The 22,315-nt window shown below is 38.5% G+C and overlaps 1 protein-coding gene across 2 annotated transcripts; it reads right to left on the bottom strand.

The window, feature by feature from the left end:
• Positions 1 to 854: 854 nt before the first annotated feature.
• Positions 855 to 22,262, bottom strand: fbxl3a (F-box and leucine-rich repeat protein 3a). 2 transcript variants are annotated; one of them, XM_028799588.2, is made up of 5 exons: positions 22,042 to 22,262; positions 19,419 to 19,787; positions 16,398 to 16,520; positions 9,078 to 9,249; positions 855 to 7,025 (listed from the first exon to the last, which is right to left on the bottom strand). In XM_028799588.2, the coding sequence occupies exons 1-5, from the start codon at positions 22,063 to 22,065 to the stop codon at positions 6,382 to 6,384; spliced, it is 1,332 nt and encodes a 443-aa protein (XP_028655421.1). In that variant the 5' UTR covers positions 22,066 to 22,262; the 3' UTR covers positions 855 to 6,381. The 2 variants fall into 2 exon arrangements, with proteins under 2 accessions (XP_028655421.1, XP_051782839.1); XM_051926879.1 differs by having other exon boundaries at positions 22,117 to 22,260.
• Between the last annotated feature and the right edge of the window lie 53 nt (positions 22,263 to 22,315).

Below are 22,315 nucleotides of genomic sequence, written 5' to 3'. Positions count from 1 at the left end.
GCAAATCCAGCTGTCAGTTACATAATGCTGTGCAAAGCAAAGGCGTTTTTAACTGAATTAGAAACAAAGCTAACAGCATTGCCAGGCAGAGGATGGCACTGTAAGAAGGTGCAGCGTTTTGTGGCAGGACCCCCAAGGACCAGAGAACTACTTGGATGCTAACAAACATTCAGCAGTCTGCTTTCTGGAATAAAGTGGATGCCAACTCAACAAAATAACACTTTTCACAAGTACATGCTGGGGGGAAGCACCAAAGACTAAGACACCTCAGTCCTCAACACCAGATTTCATATTATTCTGTATGATCCAATACATTTTAATTTGATTAATTCATCCTTGTGTGGCAGAAATGTGTCTGCTTTTTACACAGAGGACAGGGCTACAGAATGCAGGAAGGAGAAAGTGATGTCCTGAAACAAAAATGGTTAAATACAATCAATGGATGGAAGACTAAAAGTTAAAATCATAAAAATAATAATAAAATAAACACAGCAAATACAGTATGACGGGCCTCCTTCAGTTCTTCACTACATAATCCTCAATGAACAAGTCAAATGAACAGTTGATGCATTGATGATTTGCATACCCACTCATTCCAATTCATGGCGAGGTGGGGTGTACTGATGGATCAGTAATTACTGATTGTGTGGCAGAGGGCACAATGGCATTGTCCAGACCCTGAACTGGGCTACGCAGGGTTGAAAATGTTAAACGAGCCAACGGCCTTGAATTTGGAAACAGAGAAAATAAAGCAATCCAACCTGATGTGTACACACACTCCAACAATGTTGAATTTTATCACGAAGACCAAAGAATCAAACGGACACACTTTAAAATAATGTACTTAAAATGAATGGTTTACAGATTCCATATTTTGACCAACAATAAGTTCTTTTCAAATTGGCAGACTTGCAAGTAGTGTCTTAGTACAAGGTCTGTTTTATCTTCCCTTTCCCCCATCGCTCACCTACACCAATTCACGTGCCCAACATTCTCCTTCCATGTCAGGACATCACAGGTTCACGGTTGTCTTCAAGTTCCACCACTGGACACCCACAACCTGACAGCACATTACATAGGAGCTCCGCTACTTCACTTGTCTGCAATGCTGCTCAGCCATATTTGATGGGAGCAACACGTTATGAAGAAGAGCAAAAGCACTAGTGGGGTAAGGACCATGGAAACGCCACGCTTTAATTCTTCAGTACCATTGCATAAAATAATACATAATGAAAATGAATTCAACCAAATGTTAATAAATATCATGGAAGAATATTCACCTCTAAAACTATACATTTTGATGCTAATAGAAGATACTCAGAGTAAGCATCAATGTCGTCTCCAGTGTATTATTATAAATCAGCTTTTTGTTTGCTAAACCTTGACATTTTTTATAAAGAAATGATACTACTATACTAATTTTCAAATAATGAAAAGCGCCTTTTTAAGTAGAAAAATATACCATATACCATGATAGATTTGCAAAATTTCAGGAAATGGACTGCAAACTGTACAAGCTATATATAGCATATTTCACAGAGAATAAGTTGACTCTACCTTGTAAAGTCAGCAGAAAGCACAAGCGCACTCATGTTGTCCTCTAGAGCAGGGGTCCCCAACCCCCGGTCCGCAGCCGTCTGACAGCCGGGCCGCGAGAGAACTGCCGGCAATGGAGACTCAGATTTTTCAGAACGCTTGGTGGGCGGGGCTTTGCAGCGGTGCAGAGAGAGGAGAGAGACCGAGGTGAGAGAGTATTACAACAAAGTATTTTTATGGTCCCGACAGTTTCCCCATATGACATGAGTCTGTAGAAATCACGTTACTACGAAGTACATTCAGCAGATGCTTTCATTACAACGAAGTGACCTTGAAATGCTTGAACGAATCATCCACAGAGCAGTTAGATCTGTGGTCGCAGCTCAGTTGTGCACGTTTGCACAATGATCCCCAAACAGAAACATTGGAAAAAACAGAAAACATCCATTGGAATTTAACTCATTGTCACCCTCCTATAGAAACGGCAGACACGAAAAAAAGATAGCAGTGTTAATGTTTGTGATGTGCAATCTGTTGGATTGGCAAATGTAAAGCATATGTCTTTGTTATATGCAAAAAAAGAAGAAAAATCTCAGATTGCAAATGTATGCGAACTGCTTAATAACTTTAATAATAATAGAAATGTTATGTAAATTGTGTATAAAACTGCCCCCCCCCCGACCGGTCCGTGGAAAAATTTGCATCTAATAAAGTGGTCCTTGCTGTCAAAAAGGTTGGGGACCACTGATATAGAGCAGTGCTTCCCAACTCGGTCCTGGGGGCCCACTGTGGCTGCAGGGTTTTGTTCCAACCAGCTTCTGTTTTTAATTGGACTCCTGGGCTAATTAAGTGAGCTCTGTGAACTTTCCCAAGTTCTGTGTTTTGGGAACAATACAGAAATTAGAAAACTAAGTTTGGTAATATATATATATATATTTATTATATATAAATATATAAAAATGTACCAAGCAGTTATATGGGAATAATGTATTTTTTTCTTTTTACAATATTTTCATCTTAAATTTCATTCTGCTTTTCTAGGTGTTCTAATTTTCATTCATTAATCAATTACTTACTTATTAGTGGGTCTGATGCTAAAGTAGTTCTGGCCTTTGATTATTCCGTGTTGTTCGCCTGGGTGTCTGCTCTGCTCGTTTTTAATTGTCATTAATAAGATACAATGAAGGGGGAAAACTGCACAGAGAAAGGGCAAAATATAATGAAATCAACTAAAGAGAGTTCAGCATTTAAATCTATAGCAAAAGCAGAAATATTTCTAAATGTCTTATAAATGTAAAAATCACACTGCGGTGCTTTTCTGAATGCAGGATAAAAGAAAAATAATAGCAGCTAATTAAATGAGATCAGTGCTATCAGGTGTTGTCACTGATTAGGAATCTGGTTAGAACAAAAACCTGCAGCAACAGGGGGTCCCCAGGACCGAGGTTGGGAAACACTGCTGTAGAGCCATTTACAGTGCGAGTATTCAGAACCAGACGACAACTTTTGAAAGATCTAAGGCAGCCTCACAACAAGCTGAACAGATGCCAGGCTGGTCCCAGCATTCACAATTCAAGCCGGGTTCCTGAGCCTTCACAACAAACTGCACACAAGACGGAGTCTCTGGAGCCTTTATGGATATAGCCTGGACACTTCCACATGTTAACATGGACCTACCCAGACTACTGCAGATCCCTTCTAATGGAGGACTCCACTTTAGTCCTTTAACCCCCAAACTGATATCAAGCTAATAGACTCCCAGTATACTTTCCTAAAACCTAGATGAGTGAGAACTCTCTGTAGCTGGGATTAACAAGTACACCTCTACACCCTGACAGTGACGGCTGTAGCATGATAATGAACACATGCAAGTGCTCGGCTGTGCGGCTGACACTGCTAGTATTCACAGTTGTAAAAGTCCCTTTTTTACTTGCCAGGGCAGTAAAGGGTGAATGTTTTGTGTGTGAAATTTTCAGAAGTTGGGATGAGGGGGTAATTACAAAAAAAAAGTTCACAAAAACAACACACGCATTATTGTGCCAGTTATGTGTAAATATTATATAGACATCTGCTATTCATGTTTTTGCATATTTATTGCTGACCTTCAATTGCCTCACTTTGAATCGCAAGCCATAAAGATCACAGAATAAGTCACATAAGTACAGTTTACAGCCTTAACTACAAGGAAAGGACCTGCATGGAAAGTCATGCATGACATCTATTTATTTAGTGGATTTAGCACAAAGGCCTCTTTGAGAAATTAGACTCCTTTTATCATTTTAGTATGCATTATTGTTTGCTAGAAGTATTTTTGCAACTACTATAATCAAAATTAAAGTGAGAATACATTAGCACAAAGTTGAAAAACAGATTGGAGAAACAAATGAGGACAAGATAAGGCAAACAAAACTGCAGCACTGCTTATCTTTGGTGGTGTGTGAAATACTGATTCAAGTAAAGCAACCCCGATGGAGACCGGGGTACTTCAGAGTGTACTTCAAAGACACAGCTCAATGCCTTCAAATGGAACTACTTTAAGAGAGAATCATCATAAACTGAAGCAATAACCAGCACATACTGTACACACTAGAAAATAACACAACACACTACATCTACTGGGAGAGCTGCCAAAGATTTGCAGCAAATGCAACACAATCCAAATCAGAACCCGCTTTTGTGGTCACTTTTCTGAAGCTTCCTTGAAAAATACACATTAAGCAGCAAATCACTATGGATATGCATATATTATATACAGTATATCAAATAATACTTTTTAGAATGATTGTTTTTTTAGATAAGCTATTAAGCACTTGAGACTGTTGTTCATTTTTTATTTTATATATATATATATATATATATATATATACACACACACACACAGACATATGAGCCACAGTATTAAAACCACCGACAGATGAAGTGAATTAACTTTGATTATCTCATTACAATGGGCACCTGTTAGTGGGTGGGATAGATTAGGTAGCAACTAAACAGTCACTTCTTGAAGGTGATGCGTTGGAAGAAGGAAAAATGGACAAGCATAAGAATCTGAGTGACTTTGACAAGGGCCAGAACATCTCCAAAATGGTAGGTCTTGTGGGGTGTTCCTGGTATGCAGTGGTTAGTACTTAATACAAATGTTAGACGACTGGTAAACTGGCAACAAAATCATGAGCTCCCATGGCTAATTTATGCACGTGGGGAGCAAAGGCTAGCCCATCAGGTCTGGTCCAACAGAGGCACTACTGTAGCACAAACTGATGAAAACTAAATGCTAACCATGAGAGAAAGGGCTCAGAATACACAGGCCTATTGCATATGGGTTGACGTAGCTGCAGACTAGTCAGAGTTTCCATGCTGACCCCTGTTTACTGTTGAATGCACCTACTATGGACATGAGTGTCACGGCCGGTTTATAGAGCAATGGAGAAAGGCTGCCTGGTCCGATGAATCACATTTTCTTTTAGACCATATGAATAGCCACGTGTGTTTTTTACCTGGGGAAGAGATGGTAGCAGGATACACAATGGGAAGAAGGCAAGCTGACGGTGACAATGTGATGCTGGGAAACTTTGCTTCCCAGGATTCATGTAGATGCTACTTTGACACGTACCACCATCATTTAGATTGTTCCAGATTACATGCATCATTTCATTGCAACAATATTTCCTGATGGCCATGGCCTCTTTCAGCAGTTGTGCCCTGACACACTGCAGAAATTGCTCAGGAATAGTCTGAAGAACATAAAGAATTCAAGGCGTTGCCTTAACCTCAAAATTGTCCAGATCTCAACCCGATCGAGCATCTGTGGGATGTGCTGGAAAAACAAGTTCACTCCACGGAGGCCCCACCTTGCAACTTACAGGGTTTAAAGGATCTGCTGCTAGCGACTTGGTGATACCACAGCACACCTTGAGCACACAGCACATACTTGCCAGATACCACAGCACACCTTGAGGTCTTGTGGAGTCCATGCCTCAACAGGTCAGAGCTGTTGTGGCAGCACAAGGGGGACCTACACAGTATTAGGCAAGTGGTTTTAAAATTGTGAATGATCGCTGTATACATACTATATGTATAGGGGTGGGTGGGTGTGTGTGTGTGTGTATGTGTGTGTATATATATATATATATATATATATATATATATATATATATAAACAGACTTCAGTCATATGATATATACACTAAAATGCTCACTTATATACATACTATACAATTAGCTCAATAATTAACACTACCTTACAATTTTAGGCCTTACAACATATTTCCGAGCTATCTGCCGACTGCAACAGATTCTTCACACGTTTCCTTATGTGCAGGCCGAGTCTGAAATTTGGCCTGCACTTTTCTACAATATCATTGCTGAAACTGGCCAGAATCATATATGTACCCAGACTAAAAGAAACAAAAACATTTTTCTGGAATGTACAAAGTTCAAATATGTATAAAAGAGCACAAAGTGTGCACAATTAGGAGTTGGACAATTGTACAATATTTACAAATATTTTCATTGCTTATAAAATAATGTTTGTCAGTAGGTCAACCTCTGTTCCTGCCAAAGAAAACAAAGTCAATCATTCCTAATATGTTGCCTTCAACTGTTCAGCCAGCTGGACACCATTTCAGTGAATAACACAAACTATTCACAAGATATCACCTAAGCACTACTGCACTTAAAAGTGTATTCGTGAATTCATTGAGCAGGCTTAGATATATAAAGCACAAAAACTGTGGATTGTGAGTGTGCTGTTACTATTATCACAAATCACTAAATGATTGTCCTTTATTTGTTGTTACAAAATGTTTTAACAATGATACATTTCAGGTTGTATCCATCAGCCTTTCACCATGTAGGCATCATATCAGGAAACCAGACCCGGCCTAAGTGCTTGGAGACCTCCCAGTGTATTTGCTCCAGATTGTACCTGTGGTCTGGAATGAGTACCTCCTCCATTATAGAAAGCTGGGATAGCCGGCCTCCACACATTTTCACAAATTCCACAAAAGCACTGCAGGATACTTTACACTCACCTAGTCCAACTGCAGAGAGTTGTTTGCAACGTTCAGCAATGCGGATTAACTCCTCATCTAAAGGTCTCAGCCCATTGGCGCATACAACAAGCTCTACCAATCTAGGGCAGGTCATGCCCACTCTACCTAGCACATCCTTACTAACAGAATGACCAAAGTAGAGATGAGTGACAGGGATTTCATATCGGAAAAAAGGGCCAAACTCTTCTTCATAAAGGAAAAAGTACATGACCAAATTGAATTTTGGTGAGTGCCTCATGAGGGCATCCCAACTGCTCTTCTGAATAGTGTGAAACTGTGTCTGTCCAGGATTGTCACTCATCACATCAATGCGGAGATGTTCCAAGTTCGCATGCTTCTCTGAGGACAAAGCCAGTAGCAACTCATCACTTAATAAATAGTAGTTCAGAGCAAGCTCTCGTAAGCCATGGCACTGATCTGCAACACAAAGGATACCTAAAAGAAAGAAATTCACCAATTATTACAATCTTTAAAACAACAAACATGGGATCCAGAACTGGCTAAGTTTTAAAAAAATTCCATTGCATTTAGGAAATGTCTAATACAATCCAATAACATGAAATGCTTTAGATCTAGCTATAATGTTAATAAATATCTTTTATAGTGTTTAATCACACCATCTTGTATGACATGCCCCTTGCGGCATTGCATAAGCTGTGAGAAAAGCTGTCAAACCATGTGACTTATCTGACTGTACATCTTGAGGTGAATAAAGGACATGCAGGCAGACTACAACATACGAAAGAAAGATTAGGATTTCTCTTAGTCAGAAAACAAATAACTATGTTGTATTCCTTTACATTTTGGTGAGAAAATAATTAGAAACAAATTTTGTCTTTCATTACTTTATGCTTACAGGAAGCAAGGTAGCACAGTAGTCAGCAATGCCAGTGTACAAATCCAGCATCTGGGGTTTGAATCCTGCACCAAGTTGTTGGCTGAGTGTGGTCTGCATGTTCTCCTACATCTCTGTAGACTTTCCTCCAGGTGTTCCAGTGTTCCTTTCTTATCCCCAAAGACTCGCAGATTAAATTGAACAGAGATTCTAATGTAGTGCAAATGTGGGTATATGCTTGAGGTGACCCTGCAATGGGCCAACATCTTAGGCATTGCTGTTTCAAGCCTTGTTCTCAGTACTGCTAAACAGGACCTGTGCCCATGCAAACCTGAGTTGGATCAAGCAAGTCTGACATAGTATTTTATTTGTTTACCTGCAATTAATTTTAATATAGTGAATTTATTCTATATTGGAATTACAATTTCAATTGTCTTCAAGAGGTGATCTTACATTTTCTTTTCACTTTTCAGCAACTGAAATTAAAAAGAATTTTATTATTTTGCTACATTTTGTCATATTGTTAAGCATTGTTTTTCATCTATTTTAATAATGAATACTGCTTTTGTCAAAAACTGTCTTGGCTTGGAAAAATGACATATTTGTCAAATTTTTGTGTTTTCCTTTGTGCCCTATAGCCTTCAATGTAAAATGCCAATGCAATCAAGGTTTTTTTTTTTCAATTTGTAGAAGACACCTAAATTTAGAACACAATTTTGCATGGCAAACACATATATAACAAGTTTGTAAAGAAATAACTTTGATAAGTTATCCTCTAATGTAAATGGCTGCCTAGAAATGTTATATGGCCTGTTTTGTCTCTTTGTCACCTGATTTGGCACAACGGATGAGTAAAAGATGATATAAAATTTATGCTAGAAATGAAAAAGTTTCTTGGCTAAAAGTGTGGGTAGGAGAAATGATCAAAACAGAGACAATACATGGAAAAAGTATGGCACTCCTTTTAATTCTCCAGTGCTGTTATACACATCATTTAACATATATGGAGCATTTATATTCCTGATGCCCACATCTATGTAAGTACAGTAAGCTAGCAGTCATACCATATGCTCTTTGGCACAGGTTACCCACCTGGAACTAAGCACTACTTGGATGGGCCAGCAGGGGGCACTTACCCTGTGGTCTGAATGTTGATCCCAATGCCCCAGTGCAGTGATGTGAACACTGTCTTTCAGATGAAACATAAAACTGAGCTCCTGTGGTCAGAAAAAATCCATTGGCATCCTTGGTAAACAGTAGGGTATAGCCTGATGTCCAGGCAAAATTGCCACCATGGCCTAGTCATTCTGACCCTCTAATTATCCCCTGTCTCGAATTGTCTCTCTCACCACTTCATCACCTAACTGCTAATGTGTGGTGAACATAATTGGCTGCCATCACACATCATTCAGGTGGATGCTACACATTAGTTGTGGCTGAAGTGGCTCCCCACTCACTGAAACACTTTGAGTAGTGAGAAAAATGCTATATAAATGTAAGGAATTATTATTATTACAGTATGTTTTTGAATAGGAAACACTACCAAAATGAGTGCAACTCATCTTATTAAGTCCAGTCCACTATACTAATCACTTGATTTGTAAAACGAAGAGTAGGTAAGACTACTTCAGTACCATAACTGTTACACCTACCAGCTGGAGATACATGTGGACAGCTGCTCATCTTTAGGAGTTTCAAGGTATCACTGTTGTTTGCCACCAACACCTTAAGAGAGGGATCATCTACAGGTGTGTCATCAATCTTCAGTGAAGAGAGGGATTTCGAGTTGACAAACACTACAGTCAAGGCTGAAATAAAATATGACTGTGGACAGAAACACAGAATTAGCTTTTGCTTCTATGCATCCATCCATCTATTTTTTCACTGGCTTATTTATTACAGGATAGAGGGTGTGAAAAAGAAGCATGCTCTAGCCCTCTTGATCAGAGAGCCATACAGATGTACAAAGAGAGCTTGGGTTTGACCAAATCATTTTGGACAATTGCTAAATCTTAAAATAGTGGGACAAACATCTAATAACATTATGACAATGTGAAAAACCCAGAAAGGTATCCTAGCTTATAAACGGTCAAAGGCATAACTGCTGGGTAGGGACTTTTCTTTCATCTCCATGCTATCACCACTGATTGTAGATCCCATAGAGATGTAGGAAAAGACACTGTTTAGGTTCAAATAATGACACTCTCGAAACAGGTGTGGCATGCGGCTGGGGGTGGCACCCAGCCAGGATGCCTGGGAAGACAGGAGGAGGGCTCATGCCTCCTCCAGACCACGAGGGGGCGACCGCCCTGGTTCCTTTGGGGGCCACGGGTGCAGGGCTTGGAAGCCTAACCCTGTAGTGGCCCGTGGTCTCCGCCAGGGGGCGCCCCCATGCCTGAAGGACCCGGCCCCCCAGCACTTCCGTCACACCAGGAAGTGCTGGGGGGAAGAAGACTGGGGACACCCGGAGGGCTTCTGGGAGCACAGCCGGCACTTCCGCTACACAGGGGAGTGTCCGGGGAAGTGTCTGGAATCACCTGGAGCCCATCTGGGCATGTTTAAGAGGGGCCGCCTCCCGGCAAACGATGACTGGAGTCAGGCGAGGAGTGGACAAGGTTCTGAGTGAAGGAGAGTGGAGGTGGCCTGAAGGAAGCAGGCACTGGAAGAGAGGCTTGGACTTTGGGGAGATTGGTGCTGGAGGCACTGGGGTTGTGCACTTATGGACCTTGTAAATATGGGAAATAAACGTATGGTGGACTTTAAAATGATGTCCGTCTGTCTGTTTCCGGGCTGCTTCTCACACAGGATAATAAATTAAGTATGCGAAGAGCCTACTTTCTAGTCTTCAATCCAATCCTACATAATCAAAAGATGAACAAAGCTAAATTATAACCACTAATACTTTAAAATCCATTCCAAAATCCTTCACCAATGAAGTTTATGGATTGAAAGATGCATTCCCATGTGGTCAGAATCATAAGTAACTACTGAGGGGATATCAAACCACAAAAGATTTGGCAAGAATTACATGATAGAGACGATGTGAAGGGATTTTAGATTAACAAAGAATACTATTTATCCTGACACAAATGAGCAAAACTAGACAACAAATAAAAAATAAAATGATGAAAGAGTATGCAATAAGAAGTGAATGTTCACAACTCATTAATATCTAAAATGTCCGTAAGTGAATTTTATAACGCCACCAGAGGTAAATGAAAACAGGGCAACAACTAATCAATAAAAACAAATTTTAGAAAATAGGGCACAACAGACAACAGGACTGGTAGGTTTTCCATTAAGTACTTACACTTGTCAAAGAACAGTTTAGACTGACAAAAAGGTTTAAGTACAACATAATAAATGTAACAGTCTGCACATGAAGAAATATCTTGTGTGGTGACTAGGGATGCACCTATACCGAAACGGGTATCTGGTATCGGCCCTCGATACCACATTTTCTAAAGTACTCATACTCGTTAAAAGTCCCCCGATACCGGGGGACCGATACCACGGTCTGAGAAATGTCTATGTTTGAGCGGCGTGTAAGAGGTTAATCACAGGCGCCGAGTGCCCGCCCCAGGCCCCGGCTGCAGCTCAGAGGGGGAGAAGGCGAGGCGAGAGATGTCAGCCGTGTGGAACTATTTCAAAGTGAATGAAGACGACAAAACAAAGGCGGACTGCAAATTGTGCTCAGCGAAATTGTCCAGAGGAGGCTCAAAAGGTAGCGCATTTAACACAAGTAATTTAATCAAGCACCTAAAATCCCAACACGACAACGAGTACAAAGAGTTTACCCACGCTTCTAAACCAACACAACCCACGCAAACTCTTGCAAGACGAGAGAAAATGTCCAGAGACAATCCACGTGCTGTGAAAATAACACAGGCAATTATCGAGTACATTGCATTGAGTGACCAGCCACTCTCGGAGGTAGAAAATGTGGGATTCCTGCGTCTCCTCCATGTTCTGGAGCCCAGATATGATGTCCCAAGCCGCCGCTACATGACTGACACGGAGCTGCCTAAACTACACGACTCCGTGAAAAAACATATCCACAGCCTACTGCAAGCCTCCTCTGCGTTTAGTTTCACCACGGATAATTGGACAAGCAGTGTTAGCCCCGTGTCGCTAATTAGCTTAACCTCCCAGTGGATAGACGAGAGTTTCTTGTTTTTTTTTGTTAAATTATATGACTAAAGCTGTTACCTGTAAATTTAAATCATGTTTTTATTAAGTACTCGGTATCGGCGAGTACTGAAATGCAAGTACTCGTACTCGTTTTCCAAAAAAGTGGTATCGGTGCATCCCTAGTGGTGACAGTGAACAGGAGGTATACATTGAGCCACATGAAATAATATAGCAAGTCCCTAAGATAAAACTGGGATGCATGAATGACAAAGCCTACAATGAAATAATAAGTAATACTTAATAATAATACAATTTAAAAAAAACAAAAAAAAAAAACATTGTTACCCACTACTTCAGATAAACTTGTAATTTTTGGTTTGCTTTTATCTAATAGCTGTACAAAATAATATCATACTTGTAGTGTTTATGCATGGTGCAATGTTCATTTTCATAATTACCATGCTAACCAGAAGCGATGAAAGAAATCAAAGATATCTAATGCTGGATATTTTTATTTGATAAGAATATAATTGTTAAGAGGATATGGAAAGACAGTACAAAGTAGGAACATTTAAATGTGTCCCTGTTATTCACAGAGACCTGGTTTCTGAAATGCCATGTAAACCCTTATTTCGGTTAGAGAAAATGGGTTAAGGATGTTGTAGTCTGAACATATCCATTGCACTCTGTCAGCCTGCACATGCATGTGATTTGCACATGCTTTCAGCAGCCATGGGTACAAGTGTCCAAAAAATAAATTTCCAGAGGCAAATGTTGTTTGGTCAACTGCATTATTCATTCACCTGGCTGAAATTATCTATCTCAATATTTCAGAATCACTAAATTTATGTTAATGAGCGGAATGTAAAGTGCTAAACTAAGCAACATAATCTTGAAAGTAACGGTAAAACATGTGCCACATAGTCTGGTTATTTTTTAAATTAACGAGTAATCTAATCCAATACTTATACTGTGTTGCCTGCATTATTATTATTCTAGCAGCAAAAGGTGTAAGGCAACAAGCACACGTAACCTTTGCAGGGTTCAATCACACAGCCAAGCAGAAAAGAGTGTGCTATGTGCAATCCATTAACACATACAGTAGCTATAAACAAAGTATCACTTGGACTAAATATATTTATAAAACAAAAGGAAATTATCACAGGCATCACACTTATTTTAGGATTCACGATGGCGAATGATGAATTTTTGTGCAGTTTAATGACGTTGGAGTGTTTTGACCAAGTAGAACTCCAGAACATTACTTGCTCATTTAAACCCAGGTTTCTGCCTTAATCGGATTATTAATCATAAACCGATTATTTGTGCGCATGTAAATGCACTCAAGTGATGAAGCTTTATCATCCATGGTTTGAATTCTATTCTGGGTATTTGCATTTGTTTGTACATTCTCCCCTGGTCTATGTGGATTGTTCTCTAGGAACTCCAGTGTTCTTCCAAAACGCAAAAGACATTTAGCTCTATACTGACCTGTTGAGTTGTGCGAGTCTCAAAAAATACTGCCCAGTCCAGTCTCGTTTCTCACATGATAAGTTCTATCTCTTGCAACCCTGAACTAATGAGATGATATAAGCACAAAACTGATCTTATACAATAAAAGAGGTGAAAGAAATGAGCACACCCCAACAGGGCTCATAAAAAAGTCACCAATTAGCCTAACGCACACATTTTTGGGATAATGAAGGATACCCCATTGTTGTGGGGAGGCACCAAATGTACAAACATCAATACATACATGCACAAACTTCTCAGGCCAGGACCTAAACCGAAAACATTGTCGCAAAGGGTGAGCTGGTGAGAAATATACGTTAAACACATCACTTGGATATCATTCAGATTTCCTTATGTGTTTTATATTTGTGTTATTGTTGAGTTATTCTGGGTAAACAGTTTACTTCTATACATCTCTTTGTATCTGCTAATTTTGGCTTATTTAAATTGATTGCCAATTAATTTCAAAATTGATTTTAAAATTTTGCTGCTGGTTTTCAAATCAGTGCATGGGTATGCTCCCATCTTCCCATCTGAATTGTGTGTTTTACAGTCACCTTCCAGATATCTTAGGTCTACTGGTCAGTTGTCTCTTGTAGTCCCCCATACTATATATAAAACTACTGTAAGGGTGACAGGACTTTTGCAGCCTATGCACCACGTTTGTGGCATTCTTTACCTTGTTACATTAAAGATTCACCTTCAATTGACTAGACTGAAGACTTTTTTTTTTATTCTTTAGCTTTTCTGTATCTTCATGGTTACTCGTAATCCTACCCACCTAGTCAATGTTTTGTTTCACTCTACTGTTATTATATTATGTTTTATGTATTTTTACTTACATTTTTCTTTCTTGTTAGTTTTGTCTTTTGCTTATTGTTTGGTCTATGTAAAGCACTTTGGTTACAGTATTGCTAATGTTGTCTTAAAGTTGCTCTATAAATAAACTGATACTGACAATACTTCAACTAGAGCTGTCACATACAATAAAGTTACAATAAATACTTTTACATAGACTTCTAAATTAGTTTTAACAAAAAATGAAAAGTCTAATTTTATGTCTTTCCACTCAGCTCTGTGTTGCTGCAGTAAACGTGCTGTGACATTTGCTGGAGGACTTCACTCTGCAGGGAGGTATATTATCAGAGACAACACTAAGAATGTAGTGATCACTAAATACTTATGTTAGCAACAAAAATGGATAGATTAATTTTCCTAATCACAAAATGCCACTATGCTGATTCCAATTGTGAAAAGACCAAACTCTTTCAATGTATAAAAGTTTTTTCATTTTAAAATATAACATTATGTATGCACGAACTTGTTCTTTCCACAAGTCACCTCCAGGACCTCATATAAATTTTGCATGCACAGCACTTAATTCTCTGTTGGTTGCATTTCACATATGCTATCTCTCAAATTCAAACAAAGTTACATGTGCTGTTTAAAGGTTTTTCAGGAAAAGCAAAATTTAAATTATGTGATGCAGAAAGTTCTAGGTGTACAGATTTTATAAATGTTGTTAACACTGGCAATTTAAACATCAAAAGAGTGTCACTTGTAGATTCAGAATATTTATATTTTTAAATGGTTACTTTTTAACATTATTAGTAATAAATACTGATAAGAAGTGAATATTTAAAGAAAATCACACTGCACTGTAGCATGTAGAGACTCTTAAGTTCCTCTATTTACATACAAGAGCCTTCTTGTGAATTTCCCATTGGGATTAATAAAGTATCTATCTATCTATCTATCTATCTATCTATCTATCTATCTATCTATCTATCTTAGCAGGACGGCCTGCTCTCAATGTCCGCGTGCATCCAACACTACTGATAAAGTAGCAACAATTGTGCATACAAGAACAAAAGAATCCTTTTGTAATGGTAAATTTCTGACCATAGGATAAAATATCAGAATACTGTTTCTTTGATTAAGTCACTGTGTATTCACAGAGTTTCCCATTTTTGTGAAGGATTGTGTTTTTAAGTGTCACTTTATTAAAGCTGCAGTTTTTATTATGCATGTTTTAAGCAACAGTGTACAGTACAAGTCATAAGCATATCATACTGTGGGGACATACCACAAGCCAAAAAGTGAATATATTGATTTAATACTGAAATAAGCACAAGCAATACGTGTGTGTGTCTTTTGTTGGTTTTGTATTCTGAGGAGACAAGCAGGTATGACATTCATTCTTCTATGCACACAATAATAAACCTGAACTTGAAGTGCAGACATGCCTATCTGGAACTAATACCATGAGATCAGTGTTCTCTGCTTCTAGGTAAGCAATATAATCCGATTACCTTCCCTGGTTGCTTCAGCATGAAAAGCTTCTGTAAGAATTGTGTACCAATATAGTCAGTTAGTTTCAAGATATACTGAGAAGACAAAAAAGAACAGACTGATCTTTGATACACCTGAAAACATTAAATAGCAGTCCACCGATCTAAAAGCTCAAACAAAATTTCCTACACATGGTTTTCAATCTTTGTAGTTTTAAAAAAGTTTTTAAAATAAATTTACAATTTACAAATCCTGGGATATACAGGAAAGTTCATGTATGATCAAATTCATGGGAATTTAAGGTAAAATCTATTTTTATGATTGTTTTATAAATGTGGACCCTAGACTTTACAAAACAAACAGAGAAAGAAACTTCAAAGTTTTCACTTCAAATCCTCAGTATTTCTTTGTCTGATAGATTTTCCAACACCAAAGTCCTCTAACATGCTGATATACAAGGCATGTGCAATGTATGCAAGAAAGTTAAATCCTAAAAAAATGTATTTTTGAGGAACTTGCCCAGGGAAGAGTTCAGTGGGACACCCAAAACTGCCCTTTAAAGATGTTTACAAGCGAGACATGGAGTCCACAGGTGTGAACACCAAGCGCCGGGGGGGAAGTTACACACTATCACACAACTTTAAAACAGGGAAATGAGAAACTTGCACATGGCTGAAGAAAAGCAGCTCACTGCAAAGCCAAACCTGTACATTAGGACTACCACTGCACTAGAGACTATTAACTCATACATTGGTCTCGCTGTAACCAAAATCAGAAGAGTGCACTTCCAGAGTCATTCATGACAGACAAAGGCATACTATGATAAAATAAAATTTAATTACACACATTATTTGCTAATGACAATTTTCTGTTTAACTTTGTAATTTATTTTTTCCCAAATGAAATTTACTGAAACTACAAAAAAAGAACAAGAAAAAAAAAAACTTGAATGCAAATAAAAAGACTTGAGCAGCCCATCACAGACAGACACAGGTCATATGTTCTTGAAGGCCGCATAAGAAATACAAATCTCTTACCTTTGGTAATTCCATGAAGCTTGGCCTTGCTGTTGAAATCAACCCCAGAGTTTTAAGTGAACAGTTTACTAACTGAGACAGTATATCGCAGGCAGCCTCTGCCGATTCCTTACTACTGTCCACCTTGAAGGAAAAAAACAGGACAGTCAGTGTTTTGTATTTATAAACCTTTGTCCTACTTTTAGTCTAATCATGAAGCCATGTATTGACTGAATGGCACTCTTTCAGAACTTCACCAACCACTACACTCCTCCCCAATAACTTTTGAATTACAGAATTAAACTAGTCAATTTAAGCCTGTTAATATTATTAAAACTGTGTGTCCACTGTGGGCACTGAAATGTATTTTGGTTATCCAACATTTCTAAATTGTCTTTACTGCCTAATATGGCCTGTGTGTGTTACAATTTATTTTTTAATTTTCTGCATTGCTAAAGACTTGTACTATGTATTTGTGCCTGTCTGACCTCCTATTAGTAAAAACGCTTACAATCAGCCTTAATGTCATTTTCAAAGTCTTCAATAAAACAATAGCTGTTTCCTTATAAAGACATACCTTGGATCTCAAAAAACTATTTATTTAGCTAAAGTATAATGCAAAGCTTTTGTATTGCTGCAAGTTTAAAAGTTTTTTCTTTCATAATTTCCAATGTGAGATACATTAATTAGGCAATTCCTTTCATAATACAGTCAAGTGCAGATTTCTGGCCAACCGAGTTGAGGTCATTTGTACTTATGTCCAAGGGCCATGGGAAAACAATAGGGTGATAATGTTCTAGAAATTGCCAAAACCAGCCACTACAAGCCAAACCATACCAAAGGATCAAACCATCTTCTTCCTGCGCCCTGCATACCCTTCTATATACCATCTCTTTAAATAGAATAGCTTTCTATGACTCTGACCTGAATTTTAAATTGCATATTAATCAGATTACTAGGGCAGCATTTTTTCACTTAAGAAATATAGCAAAAGTCAGATCTCTTATAACACTGCAAGATGCTGAAAAATTAGTTCACGCTTTTGTTTTCAGTCGGCTAGATTACTGTAACGCACTCCTCTCAGGACTACCCAAAAAAGACATCAATCAATTGCAACTCATGCAGAATGCAGCTGCCAGAATCTTAACTAGGAAAAGAAAATCTGAGCACATCTCCCCAGTTTTGATGTCACTACACTGGTTACCTGTGTCATTTAGAATTGACTTTAAAATACTGCTTATGGTTTACAAAGCCTTAAATAATCTCGCTCCATCTTATATTTCGGAATGTCTTACACCTTACACTCCAAGTTGTAACCTTAGATGTTCAAATGAGTGTCTCCTTAGAATTTCAAGAGCTAAACCTAAAAGAAGTGGTGAGGCGGCCTTCTGCTGTTATGCACCTAAAATCTGAAATAGCCTGCCAATAGGAATTCGCCAGGCTAATACAATGGAGCACTTTAAAACACTGCTGAAAACACATTAGGCCTACTTTAACATGGCTTTCTCATAACTTCATCTTAGTTAAATCCTGATGCTCTGTATATTCAATTAATTATCATTATTATTCATGGTGGCTCCAAAATCCGTACTAACCCCTACTTTCTCTTCTGTTCTTTTTCCAGTTTTCTGTGGTGGCGATCTGCGCCACCACCACCTAATCAAAGCACCGTGATGTCCCTCCATTGATGGATTAAAGACCAGAAGTCCACATGACCGTCATCATCAAGTTCTTCCATGAGAACCCTGAATACAATGAGGACTGATTGACGTCATTTATGTTGGGTAGAATGCCTAGAGAGGGCTGGGCGGTCTCGTGGCCTTGGAACCCCTGCAGATTTTATTTTTTTCTCCAGCCGTCCGGAGTTTTTTTGTTTTTTTCTGTCCTCCCTGGCCATCGGACCTTACTTTTATTCTATGTTAATTAGTGTTCCCTTATTCTAATTTTTATTTGTCTTTTTTCTCTTTCTTCATCATGTAAAGCACTTTGAGCTACATTGTTTGTATGAAAATGTGCTATAGAAATAAATGTTGTTGTTGTTCTCTAATGGAGAAGCACAGCCCCCAGGGTCTGGCAAGTGAAGCGAAAAGGGGGCGGAGCCCCTACTTTTTTAAAATATTGATTTGAAAATTCAACACACTGCCCAGTCCTTGTTGCAATCCTTGTAACTGGTTCTAGGTTGCTCAAGTTGCAAGGACTATCAGACAAATCTGATGTGCCATCCTGCTATGAATACATTTAAGCTTGGTCTTTGAAAGTGTATAAAGATTTCATACTATTCTGAAATTTCAATGTTGTGATCTGTACTGTAATAATTTACTTTTTATGTTTTTTAATTTGTATAATGCTTAATAGAATTTTATTCCACCTCTCCTTTTTCAGGTAAGTTATTTTTTTAATTCACATTCTTATTTCTACTATAAAAATTAAATACACTAAAATGTTATCTGCCTTTCATTGTAAAGCACTTTGAAGTACACAATTCAACACTAACTGTAACTGTAAAATAAAAAATGTATTCACCCCCAACATTTCTGAAATCTCTTTAAACCCACTCAAAACAGAAGACACTTTACTTATTCAAATATTATTGTGTACACGCAACCAAGATTGTATTTGCTCTCAACATAATCTGTGCATTTTCCAACCATTGGAAACACAATTGTTGTGCTTTTGATATTCCCAAGAGCTGGCCACAATTACAGCATAAGTGAGTCTAAAGGGTGAACTCAACAACACTGGATCTATGAAGCAGTACCTCTAACCACTACAGCACTGTCCCGCTTTAGTTAAATATAGCCATATAAAAATATAGCAGCAAGCTTCTTCCAAAAATTACACTGAATGTCAGTTCAACTGGGACAATGCTTAATCTGGAAGATACCCATGTTAATTTAAAAAACTACTTTAATAACCATTTGTAACATTCTTATTTTTGGAACACCACAAAGATTTGCTAAATACATTATGCGACATGATGTGGGTCTAACTGACCGTACTTGGCTCCTACCTATTATAAACCAAGCTGCACATATAACTCACCTTAAAACTGACATACTGCAGATGGTTTGAATGTTTTTTAATGATCTGTTTGATGAGGTCAGGATGGGTGGCTTTCAGGTAAGATGTTGCAGGCTGGCTCAGTTCAAATTCAAAGCACCTCCATAGTTCTGGCATGTGAAAGGCCTGGTTCCAGCTTCTGCAAACTTGTGAGGCATGTGCCCGGTCTAAAAGGGGCAGGCATTTAAAAATTTCCAAAACAACATCCTGTGGCAGCGTGCTCCAGTCCACAAAGGTGTCAAAAGAGGTGCCATCTGTGGTTTTCACCTTCTTGCAACCCTCCTTAAATTCTTTAAAAGGTGATCTGCACTCATCCTCAAGACTTTTTCTGCCACGTTTCATTCTTTCACACTGGGAAAAAAAAAAACTTTGAAAATATTAAAGCAACTACTCACACAGCACAACTTAAAAGTATAAAGAACAAGCTTAGATCACAACAAACTTACTGGGAGATGCAGCTGTACTTTATAAGCTATTACACTTCACGGCCATACTCAAGTTTAGTGCATGAAGAAAACATGAGCAGCTACTGTCTTTTAGACCAATAAATGTTTCTATAGAAAACACTGCATCAAAAGCTAAATGTATAATGACATCACTGGGCATTTTAATAGTCAAAGGCCATCATCTGGTAAACCTGCTTTTATCACGGCACCAATAATGTAAATATACTGCAACATGGAATGGGACATCTTACAACTGTTAGATAATGTTGAATTAGCAATGCAAACATCTACACAGACACACAATCTAAATACAATGCAGGATTTATGTATACCTTGAGGGGTGCATATCGAGTGTTTGAAAGATTAAGAAAACCCTTTTAAGAGTTCTTTTACAAATTAGTTTAGACTGCATGTTTACATGATACCCAGTAACTGAGAAATAAAACTCGAACAGTGTTCAATTATTTATTGAATAATCCTTTAAAGAAAGAAGGAGCAATAAAAGCAATGTGTTTAAAAATACATGCGGAAGGGGCAAACTGAACTGAAGATTGTTATTTTGTCCAATTAAACTATGTTTGAATGCTACTCAGTGCCTGACTGGAACCCATGAAGTCATCTCAAAAAGCTCTCAGATTTTTTTTAAACATTTTTTGTTTCACTTTACTTTTATGTGGTTTTTCTGACTGAACGTATGCATTACTCTGCCCTTTACACTGGTAAACCACATTGCACTTCTCCAAGAATAAGGAGCACTACTACCACTGGTACAGAAAGTGTAATGCTTAAGGTGTTCTCCTTAGTTGTGCGGAAAATGTACCTTTGGCAGTTGCTAAAGCAATGCATAGTAAATTGTTATCAGCAGCCACCCTGCAACGGGTGACACCTCAGCACCATACTAGTTTGAATAGAACTATCCTTCTGGTGAAAATCTGTAAAGATGAAATTTCTAAAAGCATGAAAATTCCTTTTGCAAAACAAAATCACATGCCCATTTTTGCATGGAAATAACTACAGTATGTGAGACCCTACGCATGAAGGGGAAAAAAACTGCTGAAAGCATCTTACCATACAACTACTTAAACATTCACACATATATCTGTCTTCATTGCTCAACTATTTTGATTTAAAACAGGTACGAATTCAAGCTGTAAGACTTAACTAAACTGCTGAATCCAAATATACAGCTGGAGTCAGTTAATCAGTACATCCAAAAAGCAAGTAGAATGAGCCAGGTACTCAAAGCGCACATTGCCTTTTTTTTAGTTTGATATAGCTTAAGGTGTATTAAGCATGCATTAAAACATAGTCACTGCAATGGAACTTGAATTGTACTGTATTTGGACTGCAAATGTGACACAGAGACATGCAGTTCACTCCTTTCTCTCATAATGTTTATGGGTCAAATTTCCCTGTTAACTGCTAAAATTCTGTTACCACTACTTTGCATTCACGAACTAAAAAGTCCCTGTACGATGTTGGCCATGGGCACTTGGGAGGATATTAATTACAACATGACTGGCAAAACCAACCATTCTGTTGTGCTCATCTGCAGGTGGCTACTCTAACAATGGGCATGTGAAAGAAATAAGGAAAACCTCAAAGGGAAAAAATTTGCCAAATTTAATTGAAAACTTCATCAAACTCGTATAAGCAGTTTCTGTATTTTCAATGGCGAAACTACAACGTGTTAATCAAACTCGTATAAGCAGTTTCTGTATTTTCAATGACGAAACTACAACGTGTAATTAAACTAGCTGGATTTTCACCCTGATGAATACATCGGTTGGCGTAAAAGACAGGAGGCACAGTGCTACTCCGGAGACGAGCTATTGGTTAGCCTTGCGACTTTACAGATTATGATTGTGCACAACAACGACTGACAAGACACGAACCTCGAACAGATATGAATCAGGTGATGCACTCGCTACGTCGGACAACACGCCCACTTTCGCCTCCAGTGTAAACAAACCACTAGACCGCCACAGAACCGCACCCCGTGTTAGTTCTCGGGAGCAGAGCACCGCCAGCTGCAGTTCTTTTTTTTTATTAAATAAAAAAGTGGTGCATTCGTCCATCACCTATTTGAGGCCGACAGACATCCCTTGACAGAATGTCTCCTCCATATCTAACCCCACTACTGCACCTCCGCCTCTTACCTGCAGGTCGCAGTTTGTTGACATGCAGACTCGCGCTCACCATCATTTCGGGTTGACATGCAGACTCGCCCTCACCATCAGTTCGGGTCTCCGTGCTCGATTTTCTTCTGACGAACGTTCATTCAACTCCCTCAGTGTACAGACACGTATTAGCGGCTACCCCTCGCTTTCCAGGTACGCAGTATCTCTTCAGCTGTTCACGCCAACGAAAATGGCGTATTCTTGTTTTCCCAATACAGAGCAATGGATTGTGGGGGACCGTGGGAAACTGAAT

The sequence above is a fragment of the Erpetoichthys calabaricus genome, chromosome 4, assembly GCF_900747795.2.
Source record: "Erpetoichthys calabaricus chromosome 4, fErpCal1.3, whole genome shotgun sequence".
Taxonomy (NCBI): domain Eukaryota; kingdom Metazoa; phylum Chordata; class Cladistia; order Polypteriformes; family Polypteridae; genus Erpetoichthys; species Erpetoichthys calabaricus.
Note: the sequence above shows the minus strand (reverse complement) of the source record. Positions and strands in the feature narration are given on the sequence as shown.